Source organism: Carcharhinus amblyrhynchos, chromosome 13, assembly GCF_965287045.1.
Source record: "Carcharhinus amblyrhynchos chromosome 13, sCarAmb.v2.hapA, whole genome shotgun sequence".
In the NCBI taxonomy this organism is placed as follows: Eukaryota; Metazoa; Chordata; class Chondrichthyes; order Carcharhiniformes; family Carcharhinidae; genus Carcharhinus; species Carcharhinus amblyrhynchos.
The window spans coordinates 58,871,414-58,888,681 of record NC_137336.1 but is presented as its reverse complement, the minus strand read 5'-3'; the positions used below and the strand labels follow the sequence as shown (position 1 = coordinate 58,888,681).

At 45.7% G+C, this 17,268-nt stretch overlaps 1 protein-coding gene across 2 annotated transcripts in view; it reads left to right on the top strand.

The window, feature by feature from the left end:
• LOC145351941 (fibroblast growth factor receptor-like 1) overlaps window positions 1–17,268 on the top strand; it is a 134,502-nt gene that overhangs the window by 49,127 nt on the left and 68,107 nt on the right. For both annotated transcript variants that reach the window (XM_080201748.1, XM_080201749.1), the window contains one exon: window positions 9,566–9,838. In XM_080201748.1, the coding sequence (XP_080057874.1) occupies window positions 9,566–9,838 (273 nt within the window). The remainder of the gene's footprint in view (window positions 1–9,565; window positions 9,839–17,268) is intronic.

The window sequence follows — 17,268 nt, the reverse complement described above, 5'->3', positions numbered from 1 at the left end:
TTTTATCAATGACTGAGAGGGGGCTGAAGGGTGGGTCAGTAAATTTGCTGATGACACCAAGATTGGTGGAATAGTGGATGAGGTGGAGAGCTGTTGCAGGCTGCAAAGAGACATTGATAGGATGCAGAGCTAGGCTGAAAAGTGACAAATAGAGTTTAACCCTGATAAGTGCAAGATGATTCATTTTGGTAGGACAAATTTGAATGCGGATTACAGGGTCAACAGCAAGGTTCTGAGGAATGTGGAGGGACAGAGTGATCTTGGGGTTCATATCCACAGATCGCTGAAGGTTGTCACTCAAATGGATAGAGCCTTGAAGAAGGCCTAAAGTGTGTTAGCGTTTATTAACAGGAGGTTTGAGTTTAAGAGCCGTGGGGTTATGCTGCAACTGTACAGGACCTTGGTGAGACCACATTTGGAATATGTGCACAGTTCTGGTCACCTCACTATGAGAAGGATGTGGAAGCATTGGAGAGAGTGCAGAGGAGATTTACCAGGATGCTGCCTGGTTTGGAGGGTAGGTCCTATGAGGAAAGGTTGAGGGAGCTGGGGCTTTTCACTTTAGAGTGGAGGAGGATGAGAGGCGACTTAATAGAGGTTTATAAGATGATGAGGGGAATACATGGAGTGAACACTCAAAGACTATTTCCTCAGATGGATGTAGCTGTTACTAGGGGCCATAACTATAATGTTCATGGTGGGAGATATAGGAGGGATGTCCGAGGTAGATTCTTTACTCAGAGAGCGGTTGGGGTGTGGAATGGATTGCCTGCTGTGATAATGGAGTCGGATACTTTAGGAACTTTCAAGCGGTTATTGGATAGACACACGGAGCACAACATCAAGGGCCAAAGGGCCTGTGCTGTGCTGTACTGTTCTATGTTTCTATATACTACCTCTTCAATGCACGCTGTAATAGAGTTTAATGATTTTAATTCCATGGCGTGGCAAACCTTCCTGCCAACCACCTCAGGTCATGGCGCGGTGGTATTGTCAGTAGATGATTAATCTGGAGACTCAAGTAAGACCTGGGGATCCAGGTTCAAATCCCACCATGGCAGATAGTGAGTAAACTTGAATACAATTAATAAAATAATCTGGAATTAAAAGTCTAATGATGACCATTATTGATTGTTGCAAAAACCCATTTTGTTCACTGATGTCCTTTAGGGAAGGAAATCTGCCATCCTCATCCGGTCTGGCCTGCATCTGACATGTGGTTGACTCGCAAAAACCCTCTGAAATAGAGGTAGTTAGGCATTGGCAATGAATTAATTTTTTAAAAAATCACTTCCCATGAAATCAAGCAAAGGATTAAGCGCTGGGCAACACCATTGTATGCCTCTGAATCAAGCTGGATATCTAGGCCCAGACTCTCTTGAGTTTGCAAGAGCGAGAGGCACTCTCATTGAAACATACAAAATTCCTTCATGGCTTGACAGGGTCAATTCAAGGAGGACATTCCTGCTCACTGAGAACCAGGGGACACAATCTCAGAATTTAGGAATAAGATAAAGAGGAATTTCTTCACTCAGAGGATGGTGAATCTTTGGAATTCTCTACCCCAGAGGGCAGGGGAAGCTTAGTCATTGAGTTCATTTAAGTCAGAGATCGATGGATTTCTAAATATGAAAGGGATACTGCAGGGGATAGCAGGAAAATGGCATGGAGATGGTAGATCAGCTAAGATCTAGTTAAACGGCAGAGCAGGCTTGAGAGGCCAAATGGCCTATTCCTACTCCTATGTCCTATGTTCTTACGTTCCTGTGATCCTTTCTCTCAATTGTTACCTGCCATGTCTTAGCCCCATCTCTACCTGACCTTGGCAAAGGTTATCAATAGGTTAAGTTGCCTCGAAGCCTATGTAGAGGTTGCAAAGTGTTTGTCCTCCCTATTCTGTTACAGCACTTCAATTCAATATCCCTTTAAATGACACATAATAGGCTATTTTCTGGACCCACACCAGGCCTGCCTACCTGCACTCATCCAAGTCTGTACTTGAAGTTTTGAATAAGTAGCTATACCCAAAAGAAAAAAAGTGCTCTAATACTGGAGAGGTTCTTAGCCAATTAACAAAAAGCTGGTGCTTGCATTTAAATTATGGTCGGATTCTCCCAAAAAAATTCTAAATTCCCAATGTGCGGAAAGATGGGAGTAAATCCAGCGTTTTTTTTAAGCGTGATTTCCAGAATGAATTTCCAACACTCTATGCATCACAGAGTGCCCTAATGTGATTCACTCTGAATATCTGTGGGCGGGTCCTATTCCCATCTGAGAGGCCAGCAGTATAGTGTTTAGTGAGCCATTGCACATGCGCCAATCTGTCAGCGTAGAGAATGGCGCCTTCCCCATTGCCAGCCTCCCAGTCACTGGCCAACCCAATTGTTACCCTTCCGGCTCACTGCCTTCCTGGCTCACTGCCCACCCTGGCACTCACCGCTGGTCTCCTGGCCAGCTTCTATGATCTATCCCCTGCCCCTAGACCAGTCCCGATTCCTCTCTTCCAACAGTCCTGACACCTGCTTCCCCGATCCAATTGGCCAACCCCAACATTGGTCCCCCTACCACCAGCCCCAGTGTTACTCTGCATAACCACCACCCCCTCTCCACCGCACCGGATGGTCAGTCCCGTTCACTCTCTTCCCTCCCTCCCCCAAGGCTCCATATGCACAGTAGCAGCTTGTCTCTCCAAGGATGATCCCAATAGCCCTGCCCCCATAGGCCCCACCCCCTTGGCACTGCCCAATATCTGGTAGGCAGTGTCAAGGTGCCTCTTAAGCAGTTCCAGTTTGTTCTTGGGAAGTGCTAGGGTGCCAGGCGTGCATTGCCAGGCTGGCACCGCCCAAGGGGCACCCCACTTATCCTCAACCTCCCAGGCAGGCTTGAATGGCCCCTGTTCCCTCCAGCGGAATCAGCCTGCCTGTTCCCCATTAGTGGGGAGCAGGAGTAAACCCCATTGGACAGAACCACTCTCACTGGGCGGGGGGTGAGGGGTGCAGGGTGCGGGGTGGCGGTGGGGGAGAATGTCAGGTGGTAGGGGGAAAGGGGAAAGATGCTAGCGTGTCTAGAAAATTAGCCCTGGGCCCGCTAATCATATTGACATGCTAATTTCAGTATGATAATCATCTCCACGCCAATTTCCAGTACAAAGCTAATTACGCTAAGACACTTTGATTTGGTTTATTATTGTCACATGTATTGGTATACAGTGAAAAGTATTGTTTCTTGCGCACTATACAGACAAAGCATACCGTACATAGGGAAGGAAAGGACAAGAGTGCAGAATGCGGTGTTACAGCCATAAGAGATTGTAATAGTACATTGCTAAAGAGTTTAGAAGTGTTATAATTAAGTTTTAGAAACATAGAACAAGAGTGAAAGATAGAATTAGGGGTTAGGCTAGGCACAGTTTGCAAGAAGTTGCCTCTCTCTGGCACCTGGACATATGTGGAGGCCATGGTGCACAGCAGGAATCCCGCACAGCAGACTTAGATAATCACCCCCTATATCTTTAATATCCTCAGAATATCCCAAAGTGCTTCACAGCCAATGGATTAGTTTTGAATTGTAGCCTGTTTATTTTTTGTAGGTAAACACAGCGCTAATTTGTGCACAGCAAGATCCCACATTAAGTTTGCTGACCAGTTTTTTTTTAGTCTTGATGTTGGTTCAGGGATGTTGACCGGGACATCAGGATAACTTCCATGTTCTTCCTTTGAATCTTCTACATCTATCTGAACATATATTTAGGCCTCGATTTAATGTTTCATCCACCTCCAACAATATGGCACTTGCTCATCACTGCACTTAAATGCCAACCCAGATTATGAGGCCTTGATTATGAGCAAGGAGGTCTTGCTGCAACTGTACAGGGTACTGGTGAGGCCGCAGCTGGAGTACTGTGTGCAGTTTTGGTCACCGCACTTGCGCAAGGATATTTTGGCCTTGGAGGGAGTGCAGAGGAGGTTCACTAGGCTGATACCGGAGATGAGGGGGTTGGACTATGAAGAGAGACTAAATAGACTGGGTCTGTAATCGTTGGAGTTTAGAAGGATGAGGGGGGACCTTATAGAGACGTATAAGATAATGAAGGGGATGGATAGGGTAGAGGTAGAGAGATTCTTCCCGCTCAGAAAGGACAGCAGGACTAGAGGGCACAGCCTCAAGATAAAGGGGGGCCAGTTTAGAACGGAGTTGAGGAGGAACTTCATTCAAAGGGTGGTGAATCTCTGGAATTCTCTGCCCATTGAAGTAGTGGAGGCTACCTCGCTAAATATATTTAAGTCACGGGTAGATAGGTTTTTGATAGACAAGGGAATTAAGGGTTATGGGGAGAAAGCGGGAAAGTGGAACTGATCCACTTCAGATCAGCCATGATCTTATTGAATGGCGGGGCAGGCTCGAAGGGCTAGATGGCCTACTCCTGCTCCTATTTCTTATATTCTTGTGACCAACATTAGCCCCCACTCCACCAATCTCTAGATTTTTAAATGTTCTTCAGTTCCAAAGAAGTTATATTGGACTCGAAACATTGACCACGATTCACCCATAGCGACCCGCAGCTTTTCTGGTGGGTCAGGCTGGGAGATGCGCATCACCGGCCTTGTTCCAGGATTTGCGCACGTGCCCAGAATGCATGCACCTTTCCCAAAGCTGGCGAACATTCGCAGGTCAGACCATTGCTGGAAACTGGCAGGAAGGTGGTAAGTAATTTGAATCTTGTTTTAATATGTTTTAAATGTAGTTTACGTTTCATTATCAGGAACTAAATGGTCCCGAGTGAGTCTCCCACCCTGCAAGGAGTACTTCATTCTGGCGGAGTTTAAAGTAGCACCCCATGTTCAGGGAACTAGTGGGAGATCTCGCCGGAATGAAGGGGCAGCACTTGGGGGCCCCCAGAGGATCGGCTGGCAGAGGGTTGTACCCCCTGGGCATGGGCACCCTGACAATGCCAATCTGTGCTCCCGGCACTGCCCAAGGGGCAAAGTGCCCATGTCCACCAGACATTGGGCAGTGCCAAGGGGTTGGGGCCTCCTTTGGGAGGGGCCTAGGGGGACCTGTTGCCACTCTGCATGGGGATTGCTCTGGGATGGAGGGAGAGCAGCAATTGGGATGGGCTGGGGGCTGGGGGGTGGAGCGGGGGGGGTGTCTGCCTCCCTGGAGCAGTCTGACCCCATGAGGAAGTCAGCGGGCGGGTCTGTTGAGGGGGATGGGAGAGATCGCCATTGCTAGAGGGGGTGGCCTGGACATTGGGGCACTCCGGGGACAGGGGGAGTGGGGTCAGGGCTGGCCTGGGAATTGTAGTGGGGGCCGCGATCAGGCCATGGGTGGGGTGCTAGAGGGGCAGTAGTGTGGGGGACCCAGGCTGGCTAGTGATTGAGCTGGCCAGCAAACAGGGAGACTGACAGATCGGGGCCATTGCATATGCACAGAGTTCCAGAACTGTCAAACTCCGGCGTGAATAGACCCTGCCCCCTCCAGGTTTTAATGAGATTCATGATTGTGATCTCTGCAGTGCACAGAGTGCAGAGATTTGAATGAGAAGTTGAACTGAGAAACACTGTGATCTTGAACAGTTTTCCCACCAATTCAGCGCTTTTGGGAGAATCGCGGCCATTATTTCTCTCTCTGCATGTAAAATCCCATTTGAGGTCAACAGACCTTTCCATTGTCTGCCTCTCGCCCGCTCTGATTCCCATGGCGGGCAGGCTGAGCAGTAAAATTCTGTCCATGTTGTTTGTTGCAAATCCTTGTTGTCAATGTTTGAGAACGCCGCACTTTGACCGGAAGGAATTTAAGAACTTGGGACTTTGGCAGCGTGGACGCTGATGCTGGAGCAATGATAAATGGAGATGTTGAGAGGCCACATTTGGGGAAGCACTGAGATCTCAGAGGGCTGGAGGGGAGCCTTAAGGGAGAGTTTTGGCCTGGCTGCCTGTGCGAGACACAGGGTCCTGAGGAAGGTGAGAGTATAGCTGGCAGCTTGAGCGTACGGGTGGGCATTGAGCTCCCAATATTCAGCCTGCTGGTGAATCAGAACACATCAGGAATTGAGAGAAATATTATCATTGGATCAAGATGATGGATGCAAATGTTATGCCTGGCTTGGGAATTCTAAATCAAATGAGGAAAGTGGGAATGATTTGATATATCAGAATTCCATTCTGGGATCATGTAGGAATTATACTTGGATCAGATCTGTAATTATCAGGCACAGTTTGAAGAAATAAATAATCATGAAGAAGGAGCTGGTAGAGAGAATTCTAAATAAAATCTTTGTTTTTTTATTATTTGGTATTTTATGGTTTTATTTCCTGTTTATTTTTCCCTCTCTTTTTCAATTTCTTAAACAGTCCCATTCATGTTAAGAAGAAAGAAACTCTTTTGTTTAAGAAGGTGATTTGCTCCCCTTGCTGCAGCTCAGCCTAGATGTGTTTCCTGCTGCAGCTTTTGAACAGCACGGGTCACCAAGTTGGGCGGCTATTATGTCCCTGCTGTCTGGAACTCCACCTCAAAATTCCTTCACCTCGTCACCTCCTCTTCCTGTTTCCAGAAGCTGCTTTAAAAATAGCTCCACTTCTGCCCTCCAGCTCGAGCGTTTGGTCTGCCTCTAGCACAGCACCTTTTGTATTATTCTGCGTACGGGGCGTGCGATTAAAATGCAAAAGGTCACTAGGGACAGCGCTGGGTTTCCCAAGAGACAGTATAGAATGGGATCAGCATTCCTGGGTGGGAAGGACGGTGCTCTGGTTGTGGGATGGGTGGGAGGGTTGGTGCTGGGCGAGGTGGGGAGGGTTTAATGTAATTTGCGAAGTGAACGTCTGTGTCAAGTCTGCATGTTCTCCCTGTGTCTGAGTGGGTTTCCTCCCACAGTCTGAAAGATGTGCTGGTTAAGTGCATGCTAAATTCTCCCTCAGTGTACCCGAACCCGGACTGTGGCGACTAGGGGATTTCCAAGGTAACTTCATTGCAGTGTTAATGTAAGCCTAATTGCGACATTAATAAATAAAACTTAAAACTTAGGTTTCCAGCCCTGACTGCTCTCGGGCAATCTGTCATAAAGTGGAAATGAACTGACTTAAAAGCAAGGGACATAATTGTCCTCAACTCTGATACTCAATTTGATTGAATAGGACAGCCGATACGAATGAAAACACCGTGCAGGCAGAATTGGCACAGGTTGCGGAGAGGAGAGAAAATATGAAGCAACATTGAAAGAAAAACAATCAACTACCAGTGATTTGGGCCTTTTGTCACAAAATCCCGGTGGTTATTTTAATCCCAACCCCCCCCACCCCTGCAAAGGAAAGATAATCCATTAACAAACTATGTTCACAAACGATCCATTCACCTCCTAAGCGAAAATAAAAGGTTGCTGTTTGGAATAAGCTGGTAATGCAACAGGAAATGATTTGAATAGATGTGATGGAGCAGCGGCGTCCAAGGTACACACTTGCCAGGTCTCTGGCATCGGAACATTCCAACATAAACGCAGCAAAGCAACCTCCAGGGGAGGAAAGTCAGAACTGGGAACGCAAAGAATGAGGCACGAGGGAGGAAGAGTATGGGCATCGCCGCATCCAAGAAACACAGGCTTGAAGCTGAACTCCGTTTCAGTAAAACATCACATGATATTTTCACTTTCCGTTAACCTTTGCCCTGCTGAATAAATAAGGAGCGTGTATGGGATGGTTGGCACGGCAAATGCTGTGAGAGCACTTTATGATCCAGGATAATGTATCACTGTTGTGTACAAAAATGTCATTTTTTTAAAAAAAGTCTTTTTTTAGAAAAGGGAATTGGGTGGGTGGTCATATTCAAGTGTGAATGATGACCTTTCACCCCCAGTAGCTGCGTCTAAATGCAAAGCAGACAGAGTGGGTTGCCTCTCACTGAAACTAGGCACAGTGGTGGGTTCGAACTTTAAACACTGCCAATCCCAGCAGACGGCTGCTCTCGGTGAATTTGCCTCTGGTATTGTGATCTCTCACTGACCGCTGCTCCCTGCTACACTGGGAGCTCTGTAGGGAGCACAGTTTTTGAAAGACCAGAAAGCACTGCTAAGTAAAAAACTAACATCTGCAGGCACGGCTCTGCCTGTCTCCTCTTCTGCAACTGCAGAAATTACAGCATAGCCATTCAACCTACATATGCAAATCCATTCACAAGGTTATGTACTTGTGTGCGCAAACATGTGTGCACGGCACACATACCTTCACATGCACACACATTCAAGCCCACAATCCCACACACACCTACTTAATCATGCACGAAGCCTCCAATCTCTCTATGTTGGAACTGATTAGTTGTGTATGATGTGATGTGCTCTCACATCTAGGAGCTGTAGACTCAAACTGTGCGTAGATAGAGGGAAAGAAGAAGTGTTTCACCCTGATTCGGACTGATTAGGTGTGTGTTTTGGAGCAGTGTGGTTGGTGATAGTACCTGGAACCCTTGATTGCTATTTTCTAATCTGGAGTTGCGGATAAACACGGGCAGTTCAGAATGTACCACAATAATTTGTTTTCTAATTACAGCAGTGTGTACATGTTAGATTCATGTTTCTCAGGGTACGTTGACATTATGCTCATGGTACATTGTGGTAGTGGGTGAGTTATAGTTTTGAACTACATTGTACATCCATTCCAAGGAATGGGAGTGCTTTTATTGTATTTGCCCACTCTTCGCATGCCTGATGGGATTCCATTCTGGCAAGGGAGCTCAGGAGCTTCCATGTAGAGTGGAGTGTGTGACAGCTCTGTGACTGGCTGAGCTATATGCAAGGAGTAGCAGAGCTTTGGAACTCTCCACTGAAGCCATTGAAGCCCTATAATGCAGAAGGAGGCCATTTGGCCCATCGAGTCTGCATCAACTCTCCAAAAGAGCACTTTACCTTGTTCCACTTAGCCCACCTTATCTCCGTAACCCTGAGCATTGATCATGGGGCAATCTGCCTAACCTGCACATCTTTGGAACTCTCTTCCACAAATGGCACCTGATGTGAGAACCATTGTTAATGTTAAATCTGAGATTGATAGATTTTTGTTAGCCATTGGTATAAGAGGTGGGCAGAGGCTGGTCTATTGAGTTAGGCCACAAGTGCCAGCCATGAGTGAATTGAATGGTGGCGAGGCATTACATGGCCTCCTCCTGTTCTGAGCGAGGAGTCCAGTTGGCATTCTGAACTGGCATGAGTCATTTGGCAGATTTTAAAGAACATCTTGTTCGGGTGAAGGACATGGTTCTCTGAACCTGGCCTATTTCCTGTTGTGTCTCAATCCCACTAAATAACCGCCCCGATGAAGTGAAGCACTCATCTGCATTTAGATCTTTAGATCAGACTGCAGAGCTGACAAGAAGTTGCTCCAGTCTGAAGCATTAAAAGGCAAGCACCCTAGGGCAGCACCAATTAATAATTACTAAACAATAATTAGCATGGCTCAGTACACCAATAGAGCATAAATGAAAAATAAATCATAGTGTTGCTGTGAATATCAATGAAGTACTCTGAGGTACCAGTTGTGCCATTACTGACTGCTGACCTCTCCTTAATGTCTATGTCCAGGACCTCCAAGGATCGCTAAGAAAGTGATGAGCCGGCAGCAGGTGAAGCTTGGCCGCACGGTCAGGTTGGCCTGTCCGGTGGAGGGCGACCCTCCACCCCTGATCATGTGGATCAAAGATGGACGCACCATCCATAGCGGCTGGACGAGGTTCCGAGTCCTTCAGCACGGTCTCAAGATCAAGGAGGTGGAGATGGAGGATGCGGGAGTCTATGTCTGCAGAGCAACTAATGGGTTTGGCAGCATCCATCTCAACTATACCCTCATCATCATCAGTAAGTATACCAATGACCTTTGACCCCAACTTTTCTTTGGAATAGTTGGTTCTTCTTTCAGTTGTATTAAAATTCACATACCTTGTCAGATCCTGGTATAATGTCTTACGTAACATTTCACTGGCTCTATGATATCTGCAAATACTTGTACTGAAGGGCTTGCAAAAGAAAGAGCTTGTGTATGTATATATACGTATATATAGGGTGAAATTTTCCCATCCTGTCCCGCCATGGGGATCACAGCAGGCGGGACACAGACCATGCAAAGGTCCATTTTCCAGCTTTGGGGTAAACACAGCTGGAAAATCCCAATCAACGTGCCTTTCTTAAGACATTCCAGAATGCTCCACAACTGATGTATCAGATTTGAAGTATAGATAGTGCTGCATTTGTTGTTGATCTGTAACTATTAGAAGGTTGGTGGTGTTTTCTCAGAAGACATCTTCAAATACAAACAATAAAAATATAACAAAACTTATTCCAACTTAAAGAGTTTAATAAAGAAACTCCATTACTCCAAAGTGGCATCTGTTGTGCCTTTGTTCAAAAAGGGCTGCAGGGAAAAGCCTGGGAACCACGGGCCAGTGAGCCTCACATCTGTGGTGGGTAAATTGTTGGAAGGTATTTTGAGAGACAGGATCTACTGGCATTTAGAGATGCAAGGACTGATTAGGGACAGTCAGCATGGCTTTGTGAGTGGAAAATCATGTCTCACAAATTTGATTGGGTTTTTTGAAGGGGTAACCAAGAAGGTAGATGAGGGCAGTGCAGTTGATGTTGTCTACATGGACTTTAGCAAGGCCTTTGACAAGATACCGTACGGTAGGTTGTTGCATAATGTTAAATCTCACAGGATCCAGGGTAAGGTATCTAAATGGTTACAAAATTGGGTTCTTGACAGAAGCCTGAGGGTGGTTGTAGAGAATTGTTTTTCAAACTGGAGGCCCGTGACCAGCAGTGTGCCTCAGGGATCAGTGCTGGGTCCACTGTTATTTGTCATTTATATTAATGATTTGGATGAGAATACAGGAGGCATGGTTAGTAAGTTTGCAGATGACACCAAGATTGGTAGCATGATGGACAGTGAAGAAAGTTATCTCCAATTGCAACGGGATCTTGATCAATTGGGCCAGTGGATTGACGAATGGCAGATGGAGTTTAGTTTAGACAAATGCGAGATGATGCATTTTGGTAGATTGAACCAGGGCAGGACTTACTCAGTTAATGGTAGGGTGTTGGGGAGAGTTACAGAACAAAAAGATCTGGGTTACACGTTCATAGCTCCTTGAAAGTGAAATCACAGGTGGACAGAGTGGTGAAGAAGGCATTTGGCATGCTTGGTTTCATCGGTCAGAACATTGAGTAGAGGAGTTGGAATGTCTTGTTGAAGTTGTACAAGACATTGGTGCAGCCACACTTGGAATACTGTGTGCAATCCTGGTCACCCTATTATAGAAAAGATATTGTTAAACTAAAAAGAGTGCAGAAAAGATTTACTAGGATGCTACCAGGACATGATGGATTGAGTTATAAGGAGAGGCTGGATACATTGGGAGTTCTTTCTCTGGAGCGTAGGAGGCTGAAGGGTGATCTTATAGAGGTCTATAAATAATGAGGGGCACAGTTCAGCTAGATAGTCAATATCTTTTCCCAAAGGTAGGGGAGTCTAAAGCTAGAGGGCATAGGTTTAAGGTGAGAGGGGAGAGATAGAAAAGTGTCCAGAGGAGCAATTTTTTCACACAGATGGCAGTGAGTGTCTGGAACAAGCTGCCAGAGGTCGTAGTAGAGGTGGGTACAATTTTGTCTTTTAAAAAGCATTTAGATAGTTACACGGGTATGATGGGTATAGAGGGATATGGGCCAATGGCGGGCAATTGGGATTAGCTTAGGGGTTTCTAAAAATGAAAGGGCAGCATAGACAAGTTGGGCCAAAGGGCCTGTTTCCATGCTGTAAACCTCTATGACCTCTATGACTCAAACTTGGGGCCATGCCCTGGGCCAATCCAATCTCCCCACAATTCCTAACAGGTTTTTATTTATACTGATTCAGCTGGTCAGCTGACCATTATATCATTCTGGTCCATGGTTTACTGGATCAGCTGACCCTTACAGCTTGTTACCATTAGTCACATTATATCGGATACAAAGTTTAACCGATTACATTCTAACAGGTGGTACATTTCAACTTGCAAAGTGACCACCTTCCCTCTTGTGTAAGTTCCACAACAACAAGTGCCTTTGCCAATGGATGTTACCATGAAAGCAGATACCCAGCCCATCCAATACAGCTATGGGAAAGTTTATTACCACAGGGAGACAGTGAACAGTATAGACCAGATGTTCTCAGGCTTGTTTGGTTGCAGGACCCTGTTTCAAAGCAATTCAAAGTAATTATTCACCCCCATTGAAATTATAACACTGTACAGTATTTAAAATATAGAAGTCGTGCTTGTAGGGAGACAGTTAATACCTATTTTTAATAATTATTTTATGAAAATTGAATATGTTCGTGCATTTTGCAAACAACCATCTTTTTATTGAGAGGGAAAGGCACATATACCCAATTTTATTGAATGTTATTGTCTTAGCACTTTTGGGAATTAATGACGTTCCTTTACCTGCATAAGCTGTATCTCAGTGCTGGCAGGTCATCAATTAAAGAGGAGGAAAACATTACAAAAATTATTTTTGTTTCAACATTGCTCCGAGATATATAAAATGTGCAACAGTACAGACCAGCCATCATCTAATTGAATGATAGGAAAGACCTAAGTGCACATAAATTGGTTTGATTTGAGTAGGTATGTCTTGCTGCAATTGTATAGGGCTTTGATGTGGCCATGCCTGGAATATTATGTGTAATTTTGTTCCCCTAATCTGAGGAAGGATGTTCTTGCTATAAAGAGAGTGCAGCAAAGGCTTATCAGACTGATTCCTGGGTTTACATGATGGACGTAAGAGGAGAGATTGAGTCGGTTAGGATTATGTTCACTGGAGATTTTCAAAGAATGAAGGGGGATCTCTTCGAAATCTAAAAAATCTAACTGAATTAGACAGGGTAGAGGCAGGAAGGATGCTCCCAATAGTAGAGATATCCAGCACCAGGGGTCATAGTCTAAGGCTATGGGTAGACCCTTTAGGACTGAGATTAGGAGAAACTTCTTCACTCAGAGTGGTAAGCTTGTGGAATTCATTACCACAGAAAGCAGCTGAGGCCACAACATTATATATTTTCAAGAAAGAGTTAGATATTGCTCTTGGAGTGAAGGGGATTGAAGGATATGGGAGAAAGACAGGAATAGGTTATTGAATCATAATCATGAGGTAATGTCATCTGTTACAAAACCAAATCTTGACTTGCCCACAGACTTCCTTCCCTTCAAAAATAGTGGGTGGGATTCTCCCTAAATAATTCTAAGTGTAGAATTTGTGTAAAAACAGAATAAATCCTGCTTGTTTTTTCAGCGGAATTTTCAAAATGAATCTCTCACATTCTGTACTACAGAGTGCACCAGTGTGAATATCATTAAAAATCAGGAGGCAGGGTCTATTCCTGCTGGAGAGGCCAGCAACTAAGTGCTGAGTGGGTCACTGCGCATGCACCGATCTGTCAGCACCGAAATCAGGTGCATGCACAGTAGCCCCGCACTGCCAGCCTCCCGATTGCTGGCCAGACCCACGACCCCACATCGCTGGCCATGCAACCTGCCCACCGCCTGATTGCTGGCCCCCCCCGGGATGTCTCTGGCCCAGCCTCAACATCCCCCACCCCGGCCTGTCCCAATTTCTCCGTCCCTTCCTCCTCCCCCTCAGTTCCGATTCCCCGCCCGCCCCACCACCCCTTTGGCCAGCCCCGATTGCTGGCATCCTTCCCTCTGTCACCGCCGAGTGCAGAATGGCAGCAGGGCACCCCACCCTCTTGGCACTGCATGATGCCTGGTGGGCAGTGCCAAGGTGCCCCTTTGAGCATGGCTATTTTGCCCTTGGGTCAGTGCCGTGTAGCCAGGCTGGCACTGTCAAGTTGGCAATGCCTAGGGGCACCCCTCCTTACCCCTGACCTCCTACGTAGTTTCCATGGCCCCTGTTCACTCCAGTGGGGTCAGGCCGCCAACTCCCCGCAAGTGGGGGGCTAGTGTAAACCCTGCTGAGTGAAACACTCCTGCCTGGAAGAGGTGGGGGGGTTGGGGAGGGTGACTTTAATGGGCCCAGAGACATCAGTTCAGGGTCCGCAAATCATAGTCAAATCAGCATTTAAATGATTTATACAGGCCCCCAGCCCCCGCCAATTTCTAGTGTGGAACTGATGGCGCCGGAAATCTGGTGGCCAAACTTGCAGAGGCTGTGGCGCCCAGCAGGGAGCCTGCTAAATGGCCACTGCTTGAGTCTCCCGACCCACTACACTGGCCTGGTATAATTGACGCTGACTATTTGTGAGAGTACCAATCTGATTCTACAGCTGTCCTGTGCAACAGACGCTACATACAAAGCATCTGCTTTCGTGGAGGTCCAGTCATAATCCCACTCTCTCCTTTTCTTCTCTGCGTATGGTATGCTTTGTCTGTATAGTGCGCAAGAAACAATACTTTTCACCTTATACTAATAATAATTAATTAATAATAAATCAAATCAATCAATGGTCAGCAGCTTTACATTTGTTGAGGATTGAAGTGAATGAGTGGATTCAAGATGCGCTTGAAACTGTTGTGTTTGCATCTCTCAAAGTGTTATTTTTCCCTTGCAGGGTGAGGCAGGGGGAGGTAGATTTATTCAGACAGAGCTACCTGGCATTTAGCATTAAAAGTGGAAAATGCAACAAGTTTTTAACCTGCTTTTCAAGGAACAAAACCTTTTATGTTTGTGGATTTATCTTCTCCTGCTGGGGCCTTTTCAGCAGTGATTCGCACAACTTTGACTGAGAGCTGAGGGAAGGAAATGGGTGCACTCAGTCCTCAATCTTCTCAGATTTGAATTGTCGCAAGGGCAGAATTTCAGAGGGGAATAGGCTAAAATTCTCACCACATTTACTGAAAGTGGAATGAGTTTTTTTTCTTCAAGGACTGCTTGTGGGGTATGCAAGGATCACAGAAAACGTGCTTGTGTGCTTTTTATTCTTGCTGGGTAACTGTCAGTTCTTGGAGTAACACTGCAATTAAAGTTAATCGTCTTCAGTGTTTTGGCATCCTGTGGTCTGCTTAGATCTTCAGACTTTGACGATGGCTCTCTTTTCAATCTTGGAGTCTATTCTGATGTGTGTGGGCCTTGGCCCTTCAACGAAGGGTTTGCAATAAAACTAATTCCAGTACATTTTGTTTTATATGATATTTTTGTGTGTCTGCGGTTCATATCTATATATTGTGGAAACTAATCAGAGAATTTAACCTTAACTGTGTAAAATACAGTTACCTGAGGCTCTGTTGGTGACAATCTCGACTCTGAGTCATGAGGTAAATTACTGGAAACTCTCAGCAGGTCTGACAGCATCTGTGGAGAGACAATAGAGCCAACATTTCGAGTCAGGATGACCCTTGCCAGAGCTGGCATGTTCCAGCATTTTCTGTTTTTGTTTCAGATTCCAGCATCCACAGTATTTTACTTCTATTTGATTCATGAGGTTTTGGGTTCAAGTTTCACTTCAGGACTTGAGTTCAGACATAAAGCTTGATGCTCCAGTGCACATTGAGGGGATTTTTCATTGCTGGGAGACAATATTTCAGATAGGATGCTAAACCCTGTCTGCCCTCTCAGATGGATGGAAAATACCCCATGACGTAATCTGAAGAAGGGCAGAGGCGTTATCCCCTCAGTGCCCTGGCCAACATTTATCTCTCCTTCGATGTCACAAAAACAGATTATCTTGTCATTTGTGGTCTGTGGACACCTTCCACAGGCAAGCAAACAGCCATGTTCCCCCACAGTACAATCGTGTCTAAACTTCGAAAGTACTTAATTGGCTGCAAAGTGCTTTGACGCTTGACACTTTGAAAAGCAAAGTTTAAAGTTTATTCATTAGTGTCACAAGTAGGTTTATATTAACATTACAATGAAGGTATTGTGAAAATCCCCTAGTCGCCACACTCCGGTGCCTGTTCGGGTACACCGAGGGAGAACTTAGCATGGCCAATGCACCTAACCAGCACATCTTTCGGAGTACCTTCTAACTCTAAGCTTTTTTCAGCGAGATATGTTTGAAGGTTTGAAAAATGAGAAAATGCCTGCTGTCTGGATTTGGATTTGGATCCGAATCAGTAATCAGGATTTATAAAACCTCTGGGACAAAGGAACAAGAGTAAAACATTCAACCCGCCAAGATTGTTCCACTATTCAAATCAGATCTTGACTGATGTGTCTGATTTTCACTTATTAACAGTGTTCTCAGATCTGGGACTAGGTCCCGTGATGGGGGTGGGCATGGTGAGAAGCCAAGGTGGGGGGGAGCAGGTGGGAACCACATCATATCTTCTGGCCCCAAACTCATTAATTATGTACCAGGGGGGTTTAGTGCGGTATTTTGTGGCAAGGTGGGCTAGATTGTGCATATCTTGCTGCCATATCTGAGTGATGTATCCCTTGCCCCACTGTTTAAGAAAGACCTCCATCCTGAACTCTGGAACTGAGGTGATTCCCAATTTCTACACACCACATTGTTCCGTATATGTCCTAGACCAGCCTATTTTCCTGCTGGTGTTCCTGCATCCCATTAGCATCAGTTTCACACCAACAGGTTTCCTGATCCACTGTGGCAAGCACCAGCGGAGGATCCCTCAGGAAATTCACAACAGTGTGAAACCTATTTTTGGGCCTCCTGCCAAATTCCCCCACAACCCCCTCTCACCCTCTTTATGCCCTGTGCCCCCCAGCCCACTCATCCCCATCCAACCTGTTATTAAACACACCAGCAGGGCATGGGAGAAACCCACCCATCCCGTAACCCTGGCCTAACGAAACCTATCAGTCTCAATTTAGAAATGTTCAATTAGGTAATCCTCAATGGTTTTCTGTGAAGGAAGTTCAGATGGCAACCATTCCTTACATGGACAAGCACTTCCTGATACCAGTCTTGAATATCCTAGCTCTAATTGTAAGGTTATGCTCCCTTCTTCTGGGTTCCCCCACCAGATGATTTTGCACTCTGTCTATCCCGTCAAATCCTTTAATCATCTTGAACATCTCAATTGGGCCACCCCTTAATCTTCTCTACACAAGGGAATACAAGTCTACTCAATTCAACATATCCTTATAATTTAACTCAGACCATTCTAGGCAATCTGTGCTGCACTCCCTCCAGGGCCAGCGTATCATTCCTAAGGTGCAATGCCCAGAACTGAACACAGTACAATAAATGGGGTTAAAAGATTGAGTTTTATATGACTATAATTGACTGATTTCTGATTCTATATCAGTGTTGCTGCAGACACAATCTCTGTGCATTC